This window comes from Artemia franciscana, chromosome 7 (genome assembly GCF_032884065.1).
Source record: "Artemia franciscana chromosome 7, ASM3288406v1, whole genome shotgun sequence".
In the NCBI taxonomy this organism is placed as follows: Eukaryota; Metazoa; Arthropoda; class Branchiopoda; order Anostraca; family Artemiidae; genus Artemia; species Artemia franciscana.
This window is the reverse complement of record NC_088869.1, coordinates 55948983-55961119: the sequence shown is the minus strand read 5'-3', so window position 1 is coordinate 55961119 and position 12137 is coordinate 55948983. Positions and strand designations below refer to the sequence as shown.

Below are 12137 nucleotides of genomic sequence, written 5' to 3'. Positions count from 1 at the left end.
GCCTCTGGTTATAATTTACTTTGTAAAATTATTCTAAATTTTACTTTTAACCACAAACAGTCTCTGTTACAACAACGTTTGATTATCTTTATTTATGGAATCTCAATAAAAATAACACTAGATTGACGTAAAAACGGCCAGAAATTACTATCAAAGAATAAATAAAACCCAAAAAAAGCAGAATAAATTTGCTCACATCGAATCTAAAGATAACACATATTGATATAAATGAGTAAATAAGTCCCAAAACGAGTAGAGGTTAAAATGAACATTCCAGTTAAAATTAAAACGAATAGAAACGACTGAAACATGAGTTTAGCTATTGCCTCCCCCAAACCACTGGGGTCATCTTATCCCTTGAGCAGTTTTATTGGACATTTGACTATTCTGAACGAAATGGCTATATCAATGGCTGTACCCCTCTGGGAGAGTGGCGAGGGGTTTTTAGAAAAGATGAGTGACGGAGAATGCTCGTTCGATTGAAAATTAAAAGTTTTAGTACCTTTTGTAACGTTCAAAACTGATTAGAGTGCAACCAGTCTCCGTCCCTTGCTCCTTTTTGCTACATGAGCCCCTTAACCTCCAAAGGCATATTATCAAAATTTTCAGATAGCCATTTTGATTAAATTATGTGAAAGGTCTGGTTATGCGTCTGGGGATAACATAAATCCCTACCGAGCGTGAGGCAAAGGTCGTATACAATGACAATTAGCAATTGTTTAAGCACACATTTTATAATGGAAAACAGGGACTTGTACTATACCATGGGAAGGGTTAAAGCTAATAAGTTGAAACCTCCTGGTAATATTAAGGTGTATGTTGAACTAAATCAAATAAACTATGTGCATCCAGTATATCGAAGGGGCTCACCTGTAGTATTTCAGGCACAGCTAATGGTACTGAGGTGAAACTTTCAGAGAATGCTGAGAGTAATGTTAATGTAAATTAAAAGTAAATGTAAACAGAAGGGTGCACTTGCAATATTTCAGGAACTGCTAAGGAGATTAAGTTGAAAATTTTTGGGAATACTGGAGGGGTTTTGATTTAAATCAAAATAAACTGTGAGTGTCCACGTTGTCAAAAGGGCGTGTCAGGATTACTTCCAGAACCAGTATTAAGGGTTTTATGTTCAGACATCCAAGAAATGTTGAAGGGGATGTTGAACTAAATCAAAAGGCACTATGTATATCCGTGTTTTCAAACTGGCGTGCCTGCAACATCTCAGGAACAGCAAAGAGTATATTAAGTTTAAACTTGCAGGGAATGTTAAAGGCAGACTTTGAACAATATCAAAAGGAACTATACGCATCCAGGTTTTTAAAAAGGCTTATCTGCTATATATCAGGAGCAACAAAGAAAACATGTGCTATGCGTTCAAGGGAATGATGAGGGTGCGCTAAACTATATCAAAAGAAAGTATGTGCATCCAGGTTGTTCAAAAGGCTAATCTGAAATGCCTCATGAGGGGTTAAGGGTATTAAGCTGGAAATTCCAGAGAATACTGTGGGGGATTTTGAACTAAACTAAAAAACACAGTATGCATCCAGGTTGTCACAAGGGCTTTACTACAGTATTTAAGGAACAACTTATAGAATAAGTTGAAATTTTCAGAGAATATTGAACTAAATTGAAAGAAACTATGAACATCCAGGTTGTCAAAAGGAATGTATCTACAACATTTCAGGAAGTCTTAAGGGTATTAAGCTGAGAATTTCAGAGGATGTTGAATAAATAGCATGGCATATGCCCTAGGGTTGTCAAAAGGGTGTATTTGCCACAAGTCAGGAACCACTAACGTCATTAACTTGAAAATTTCAGATGAATGATGAAGGGCATTTTGAACTAAGCCAAAAGACATTGTGGGCATTCAGGTTCTCCGAAGGGGGCGCCTACAATATTCAAGCAGTAGCTAAGAGTATTAAGCTGAAGCCCTTACTTTGAAGTGTTTTTTAAATGACTTTTAGTGGCCCCATATGATTTTGCTTTTAACTTTGCTATAATGATGTCGGTCTTATTACAAAATACTTAATACAAAATTTTTTTTTTTCAGCGAGAAATGTTCCCTAGCCAGGTATTATGGATTAAATTCATATAGTTTATTAAAATTGGAAGCGCAAGATGGAATAATGAATTAACTTACATTATTACATGTTTCCATTTACTTCTTTTCAGAAACTTCTTGTAAATTAGCGAAACTATTAACCACAATTAATATTATAACTATTTCCACACATTAGGGGGGGAGGGGGATACAGGAAAAAAAAGAAGGCAAATATAGTAACTTCTGAAATACAATCTCTTATGACCATAAAAAAGTTTTATTCTTATTTTTATTGAAGGTAGTTTAGAATGGTGGCTTTGGCAATGGATTATTCGATCATTAGTAGTTTCAATGAAAATTTAGTATTGACCAGGTATTGACAAGGATTGTTCCTTGGCTTTTGGTTGCAATTTTGACTTGAACTTATTATTATCTGATCAACCCAACCGGAAGCAAAAAATGCAGCCCCAATCTGAAGTCATTTTTTCTTAGTTCTGATGAATGCAATGTTAAGAAAAAGGGGATCAAACAATTACTTTGTTATAGACGTCACAACGGGGGTTAAACAATACTTTTCTTGCGGTTTGATATTTTGTGTACAGCAATCCCTCTTTGAAGTAGATAATAATTTTGACAAAAAATAAAATTTTGGCAATAAAACAAACAGGAATAAATTAGAAAACAATACTTTCCAAAAACAGATAGGTAAAGATTCATACTAAAACCAAATTTAAGATATATTCAAATTTTGTTGAAAATATTAGCAGATTTTCAATATTTGCCAATTTTCAATTGTATATATATATATATATATATATATATATATATATATATATATATATATATATATATATATATATATATATATATATATATATATATATATATATATATATATATATATATATATATATATATTTCAAGCTTGCGACAAGCTTGAAAGCTTACCGTATTTGGTATTAATAAATAAATAAATTAAGCGTATTTAAAAAGATTAAATTTTGTCAGGGAAATTAAAGGAGTTTGATTTTTTGTCAAAAAGAATTTAATTTTTGTCCAGCTTATTTCGTCTTTTCGGTTTTTGCCCAAGTATTTCACAAATTTTTAAGTTTTTCGAGGAAAATCAGAAATTTTGAACTGTTATCAAACATGCTTAGAAGACTTTCTGTTCTTGTCGTGAAAATTCACATATTTCCAATTTTCGTTGAGCTAATTTCTAATATTTTTATTTCTTGTTGAGGACATCAAGAGATTTTCAATTTTTGCCGTAAATCTATTGAAGATTCTCAATTTTTGTCGTGGAAATTTACAGATTTTCGATTTTTGTTGGGCAAATTTTAAAGGTTTTCAATTTTCAACAGATTTTCAACATTTGGTGTAAATATTTCACAGCTTTTCATTTCTTGCCGAAGAGTTTCACAGACTTTCAATTTTTGTTGAACGAAAATCAAACATCTTAAATTTTTATCATGTTTTTCATACTTTGTATTTCTTTTAGAGAAATTCACATATTTTTATTTTTGTCATGCTTACTTCGTCTTTTTGGTCTTTGTCATAAATAACTAACAAATATTCAATTTATCAAGAAAATTAAGAGGTTTCATTATTGCTGTATAGACTTCAAACATTTTTTCGTTTCCACCCTAGAAAATTCAAAGAATTGCAATTTTTGTAAGGCATATTATAAAGGTTTTCAATTTTTGTCAAGGGAAAAGAGATTTTCCATTTTTGTTGTAAAGGTTTCGGACATTTTAAATTATTATCGAGGAGACTCACAGACTTCCAATTTCTGTTGAGCAAAATCACAGACTTTCAGTTTTTATCGAGCCAATTTCGAAAATATTTTTGATTTTATAAAGATTTTCAGCTATCATCGAGATGTTTTTTTGCTTCAGAAATTTCCAATATTTGCTGAAAATATTTCACAGATTTTAATTTTTTTTGCCGAGGAGTTTCAAAGACTTTCAATTTTGTTGAAAAAATCACATATCTCAAATTTTCATCAAGTGTCTCAAACATTTCATTTCTGTTGGAGAAATTCACAGAATTTTATTTTTGTCACCCTTACCTCGTCTTTTTGATCTTTGACATAAATAACTCAAAAATTTTAATTTTTCAAGAAAATTTAGAGGTTTTCATTATTGCTGCATAGGTTTCAAACATTTTTTAGTTTCCATCCTGGAAAATTCACAGAATTGCAATTCTTGTAAGGTAAATTTTAAAGGTTTTCAATTTTTGTCAAGGAAATTGAAAAATTTTCCATTTTTGTTGTGAAGATTTAACACATTTTAAATTTTTATCGAGGAGATTGCTGTAGAGATTTCAAATATTTCAAATTTCGTCGTAGGAAATTCAAAGAGTTGCAATTTCTTTTCATCAAGAAAATTTAGAGGTTTTCATTATTGCTGTATAGACTTCTAACATTTTTTAGCTTCCATCCTAGAAAATTCACGGAATTGCAATTTTTGTAGGGCATATTTAAAGGTTTTCTATTTTTGTCAAGGGAATTGAGAGATTTTCCATTTTTTTGTAAAGGTTTCACACATTTTAAATTTCTGTCCAGGAAACTCACAGACTTTCAGTCTTTATCGAAAGAATTTCGAATATTTTTGATTTTGTAAAGATTTTCAGCTTTCATCAAGATATTTTTTTGCTCCGGAAATTTCCAATATTTGCTATAAACATTTCACAGATTTTCATTTTTTTGCCGAGGAGTTTCACAGACTTTCAATTTTGTTGAAAAAATCCCATATCTTAAATTTTCATCAAGTGTCTCAAACATTTCATTTCTGTTGGAGAAATTCACAGAATTTTATTTTTGTCACCCTTACCTTGTCTTTTTGATCTTTTTCATAAATAACTCACCATTTTTAATTTTTCAAGAAAATTTAGAAATTTTCATCATTGCTGTATAGATTTTAAACATTTTTTAGTTTCCATTGTGGAAAATTCACAGAATTGCAATTTTTGTGAGGCATATTTTAAAGGTTTTCACTTTTTGTCAAGGGAATTGAAAAATTTTCCATTTTTGTTGTAAAGGCTTCACACATTTGAAATTTTTGTCGATTGCTGTAGAGATTTCAAATATTTTGGGAAATTAAAAGAATTGCAATTTTTGTATGGTGCATTTCAAAGGTTTTCAAAGTTTGTCAAAGAAAGTCAGAGGTTTTCCATTTTTGTTGTAGAGGTTTCACACATTTTAAATATTTGTCGAGGAGATTCACAGATTTACAATTTTTGTCGAAACAAAATCACAAACGTTCAGTTTTATCGAGAATATTTTAAAATTTTGTCGAGGAAATTCACAGGTATTTTATTTTTGTCTTAATAATTTCAAAGACTAATTTTTTGGCGTGGAAATTCACTTATTTTCCATTTTCATCGAGTGTATTTAAATTATTTTCAATTTCTTTGGGGAAATTCAGGGACTTTTAATTTTTGTGCAAAAATTTTACATATTTTCTATTTTATGGAAGGAATTCACATAATTTCAATTTTGTTCAACAAAATCACAGATTTTCAATTTTTCAAGCGTATTTCTTAAATTTCAAGCATTGCCGGGTTTATTTCGTTTTTTTCCCGTAAAGATTCATCATATATTCAACTCTTATCTAAGAAATTCAGGGATTCTCATTTTAATATAAAAATTTCACAGATTTTCAATATCTCTCATGGAAATAAATACATTTTAAATTTTATATGAATGTATTTCAAAGATTTCCAGTTTGTGTCAAAAGATTTCACCGTTTTCAATTTGTCTAAGCTATGATGTTTTTTCAATTTTTGTCGAGTGAAATCATAGATTTTTAATTTTTTGTAAATTCTTGAAATATATTATTTTAAGATGGGTAAATCCTTACCGACTAATTTTCTGTTCAATTATAAGATCTTCAATTTTAGTTGTGGAAATTCAAAGGATTTCTTTTATAGTAACGATTTGGAAGATTTTCAATTTTTTCGTTAAGATTTCCCAGATTTTCATATTTCTTAGCTTATTTCATTTTTTGACGAAAAAACAAAATATATTTCGTACAATGTTAGTGAAATTCAGAGATTTCAACATTCTTATAGCAAAAATTATAAAGATTATCGTTTTGGATGATGACCTATCATTAATGATTCAAAAAAGAAAATTATAATTCAAGAAAATTTAAAAAAGTAAAGCATAGCATATATTATATTAACTTAACCTAACCTAACCAAACAAAAATACCAACTAATTACTTAAATGAGATATAGCTACAATTTATTTTTGAACCAAGCCAAAGCTAATTGTGTGGTATAAAAATGTTGCTTCACCAGTTTCTTGTGGCATATTTGCATCATTCACGATCGAAATTCTATAGTGTTTATTATGTAACCGATAAGTAAAGTCATTTCGTTTTAAAATGTATTTTTATATATCTGATTTAATTTAAGTCCAGATAGACGACATTAATCAATGGGGATCACTGGAAAAGCCGGAGCCTAGATTCCTTGTTCCACTCCCACATATTCCTTGGTTATTAGAAGACCTTAGCAGCCAAGGTAAGTCGATGTTAGCAATTATATGCCACTTATAAGAGAAAATTTCAGGAATCAGGAGTCAAAAACCTCAAGCGATTCATCTGCCTGATACTTTGGCCAACAGTTCTCTGAGAACCACATGCTTATTCTAAATAGTGTTCATGGTTTTCTAGATTAGATAATCTTTTTAGGATTTTTCTATTTGCTCATTTTTATGATGGCGTACAAAAACTGGATTAGAGAAATACTCGAGTGGTTAACAAAGTTAATTATAAATAGCACTCCCGAAAAGTGAAAAAAAGTATCTGCCCTGAACAGGGTTTTCTGGTAGATCAATAGAACCCTAAAGTGCATTGATTGTATCTTAAATCCTACAACTTTGAGCTCATTTCCTCTTCATAGAAATATTATATATTCCCAGAGGGAGAGTTTTACAGAATCAAACCTTGACCAGGTGTCTCAACCTTTGATACCCAAAGGCCATTTGGTAGCCCAGATTCCCAATAGCTCCTCCAAACAGGCATAATATAGCTTTCTGAAATCATTCTCATTACATGAATCCAAACTTAGAAATGAGAACTAAAGCGCTTCTTGTAGACTTGAGAAGATGTGTTAGTCCTCGTATTGCACTCTCTCTGGGACCATTGAATTTCCTGAGGTCAAAGTAATTTAAATGAATTAAAGAGTATGAAGCTACAGCTTGAAATTGAACAACTTGCCAAAATAAATGTTTAATTATATTTTTACTGACAAATTTGGACGCTTCGATGTGGGTTTACTAATTAGGAGTTTCAGAAGCTCATATTCCAGGGGTAGGAAATATGAAATTTGGTGATGTAGAATTTATTTACTCAGGCAGGAACCAGGAAGGATGGGGTACATAAATGGGGAGTAAGGCTCATGATGAATAAGAAAGCTGCTAATTTGTGTTTTGTTTGGGAGAGTATTGATAATAGGAGACTAGACACTCATTTATGACTAAGGACTACAAAGTATCAGTCATAGTACTCGTGTAGAACCGATTGATGAATCATTATACGAAGTATGATGATACTTTTTAGACTTAGAGATACTTTGCAACAAGTTTTGAGACAAGAACATGCGTCGACCAAAGTTCTGATTCATTATACACCTTTAGTCCTTAGTCTTAAAGATTATGAGAAAGCATTTGATTCAGCTGATGAAAGTGATTGGTGGTGTTTACGAAAATAGCATTGCTGTGGCTAAGGTAGGTTTCGTATTAAAACAGGAGTTAAGTAAGTTTCCGTTCTATCCCCATTTAGATATATCATTTTCATGGATTTGTCTCAAGGAACGCAGCAAAGGCAATGGGAGAACATGGAATCAAGTGGGGAAGTAAGACACTCCTGGGCTTAAATTGTGCTGATGATTCAAGCATCCTAGATGAAGGTGTTAGTAAAGTGAATGAACTTTTTGAGGTTCTTGAGTTCAAGGTAAGATAATAGGTTTGAAAATTAATGTTAAGAAGACTAACTTGCTAAGGCTAGGGATAAGCAAAGATGAAAAGGTGATTTTGGGTACTAAAAGATCGATCAAGCTCCATATACCTAGGTAGTATTATTAGAAAAGACAGCGGATGCAGTGAAGATGTTAAACGTAGAATAGCTAAGGCACAAGGTATTTTTTTTACAGTCGAAAAAAATCGGAAGAATGGGAAGATAAATCTGCAATCCAAGGTTAGAATATGGGAAGCTACTGTGATGACAGTTGTGAAGCAAGGTTCAAAAGCTGCTCAGAAAAGCAGGAGAAGATTTTCTAGAGAAATTGCCTCTGGATTTAGTACCAGACTGACTTACCGTATTTCAAATAGTAGACTATACGAAACCGCTTCAAATCGCTAGAAAGCGGTTCAAAACCGCTTGCTAGGTATATGATGAGAGAAAGCTTGAGTTGTCTATGACATGTTCAGCGAATGAAGGATTTAGAAGGATACGAATGGTTGCCGAGGATTTCTTTTTTGCCAACCGTTGAGGGCCAAACGAAAGGCAGGTTGTCCCCGTTTGGGGTAGGAGGATGCCATATGCAAATATTTAAGGAAAATGGGAACTTCTGGGGACAGTGCAAAGAGGGGGGCCTTGAATGGTTTAAGATGCGTGCGTTACTGTATCAAAACAGGCGGCTTGGCGCTGCAGTGAGTTGTCAGTAGTAACATTAGCAGTATCTATCTTATTTGGCCGTAAGGTGTGCCTACTTTTAATCCAAAGATTATACGTAAGACGATGTCAAAGTGAAATAAAAAAAACCGGAAAAAGATAAAAGAAACTATTTTTTACCATCTAGTCTCGTTCCTAAGCATTAACTTGGTATCAGAGATAGAAGAACAAGGAAACTGGAAATGAAAATGTATATCATATTTTTTTAATTTCCTTTGATTTAATATTGCCACAATCAACCATTTATAAATATTTGGAATCAAACAATTTGATCTCAGTTTATGTATTTATTAAATATATTTAACGTTTTGATTGAATCACAGTTCTTGGCCCAAATCAAGTTTTAGGAGGTTACGCACAAAGTAATAAACAATTTCCAGAAAATGGACTCAGTTTAGATTTTAAATTTAAATAGCAACTTATTACATCATGATTAAGACTTTGTGTTCCTACTTTTATAACGGCAAGTTAGCTACAATCAGCAAAATGTCCTTGTCTGACAATATTGGTAATATAGTCTTGAAAACTACCACTGGGTCGCTAAAAGTTTTTAAAGCCCGAATACAGGGGCAATGTCACACTCTCTTACTTATATCACTTACTGCAAAAAGGAATATTTCTACATGTTGTCTTTTTATTGTACTATCATTATTACTAATTAAAATTTATTTTGAAAGCTTTCCTTTGTTTTCTTCGTAGTACGGAAAGTTTCTGCCAAGCCAGTCAATTTTGAGTTTTTTGAGTTTCGGTAATTATAAAAATTGAAAACTGGTCAACATTTTTTAAACAAAATTTGACACCTATAATATAATTAGATAAGCAAAAATATAATTCGATTATATTTTTAGGGCAACTAAGAGTGCTGTACCACCTATTATAGTATTACACCTTTAGAAAAATATGTTTGTACGAAAAAAATGACAAATTAGTAATCACAAACTTAAAAAACTACTGTCACTATTATGAGTCTATGCAAGGGGGGGGGGCAAGTGGGCAGCTATATACTCCTGCCTTCTTTTGTTTGGAACTAGCGGACAAAACGATTGTGTTCTTTGATAAGAAATCCAAAGCACTCGAATGAATCTTTGCTAATATATAAAAAAGAATATGTATGCTAGATTCCTTTGTGGAGGAAATAGTGGAGGAAATTTGTGGAGGAAAAGTGGAGGAAATAGCTGATTTCTTAGAGTCAATGAACCAACTCAGCCAAGGCTCATATTTATTAACCCTTACTAGACATATCACTTGTCAATCGTAAAATTATCAACCCACACTGTTTGTGCTATTTGCTACTCACCGGCTTTACACCATGGTTGAAATGACCTTACTTTACTAAATAGCGTCTACATCTAAACTGAGACTATAAAGCTATTATAATCCACTTTTAACAGGGAGTAGGAGGCAGGTCTACTACTCCCTTAGATTTCCGAACTCAGCTTAGAATTCTGATAACTGTATTTTGAAATATTCTCCTTAAAATTACATTAAATATATATGAGTATAATCTTCTTATTTAGTATTTTGGAAGGTGCTTGTCCATTATTCAGGTCACAGCCAGAAATTTGGACCTGCAAGATCAGACAAAAAGTTTTATAGCTAACTGTATTTGGAGACAATTAGCTTAGGCTCAAGTAAAAAACTACGTTGTAGCTATATTTTAATTAAATATTTAATACATGTAGTATATAATATATAAAATGTTAATATATTATTTAGGTTAGGTTACATTTTGCATGAAGCCCTGCTAGACTACCCCCCCCCCCCTAATGGGCAAATATATAGCCCAAATTATATATATATATATATATATATATATATATATATATATATATATATATATATATATATATATATATATATATATATATCTATATATATAAAAATAAGTTGTCTGTGGATCTGTGGATCGTGGATCAGGTGACGTCACCTGAAAAAACTGGATCAGGTGACGTCAAAACTGAAAAAACTAAAAAAAGGCAAAAACTACAAAAAAAACTAAAAACTAATAAAAAAAATAAAAAAGCTAAAAAACTAAAAAAACTAAAAAAAGGCAAAAACTACAAAAAAAAACTAAAAACTAATAAAAAAGCTAAAAAACCAAAAAAACTAAAAAAAGGCAAAAACTACAAAAAAACTAAAAACTAATAAAAAAAATAAAAAAGCTAAAAAACTAAAAAAACTAAAAAAAACTAAAAAAAGGTAAAAAACTAAAAAAACTAAAAACTAAAAAAAAACTAAAAAAAAGGAAAAAACTGAAAAATAAGCTAAAATAAAGGTAAAAACCAATAAGAAACTAAAAAAAAAAACTGAAAAAACTAAAAAAAGGCAAAAACTACAAAAAAAACTAAAAACTAATAAAAAAAAGTAAAAAAGCTAAAAAACTAAAAAAAACTAAAAAAACTAAAAAAAGGTAAAAAACTAAAAAAAATAAAAAATAAAAAAAAAATAAAAAAAAGGAAAAAACTGAAAAATAAGCTAAAATAAAGGTAAAAACCAATAAAAAACTAAAAAGAAAAAAAGGAAAAAACTAAAAAAAATTTTCATCTAAAAAACTAAAAAAAACTAAAAAAGGTAAAAACTAAAAGAACTAAAAAAGAAAAAAATAAATGACGACACTCAAAGAGAAAGCGACCAGGACAAAAGGAATGTTCGATTAGCAATCAACAAAGCACCGGGACACAGGGAGTATAAATGACGACCAGGACATAAGTAAAAAAAAAAACTAACAAAACTAAAAAGAAGGTAAAAACTACAAAAAAACTAAAAAGAAAAAAAAACTAAAAACTAATAAAAAAACTAAAAAATCTAAATAAACTAAAAAAGAAAAAAAAAGGAAAAAAATAAAGGAGAAAAACAAAACTAAAAAACGAATGTATATACAGACCGGGACACCGGGATACAAATGACGACCGGGACACAGGGAATATAAATGACGACCGGGACACAGGGACACAACTACAACGGGGACACCGGGGGAAACAGGGGGATATAAATGACGACTGGGACACCGGGACAGGGAATGGTCGATTAGCAATCACCATCAACAAAGCTCAAGGGCAATCATTAGAATCATGAGGTATAGATCTGAATACAGATTGTTTTCCCATGGACCATTATATGTTGCATGTTCAAGAGTCGGTAAACCTGACAATCTATTTATATGCAAAGACAATGGGACAGCAAAGAATGTTGTATATTCGCAAGTTTTACGTAGTTAAAACCATATATATATATATATATATATATATATATATATATATATATATATATATATATATATATATATATATATATATATATATATATCTATATTCACAGGTGGGACATAGGGACACAACTACAATGGCGCGTAACTATTATGGCGCGTAACGACTTACGCGCGCGGGGGGGCTTGGGGGGGGGCGCGAAGCGCCCCC

General features: G+C 31.1%; 1 protein-coding gene across 1 annotated transcript in view; it reads left to right on the top strand.

The window, feature by feature from the left end:
* Positions 1–12137, top strand: part of LOC136029486 (SANT and BTB domain regulator of class switch recombination-like) — an 84350-nt gene that overhangs the window by 51370 nt on the left and 20843 nt on the right. Inside the window, exon 8 of the mRNA XM_065707915.1 lies at positions 6461–6568. Within this exon, the coding sequence (XP_065563987.1) occupies positions 6461–6568 (108 nt within the window). The remainder of the gene's footprint in view (positions 1–6460; positions 6569–12137) is intronic.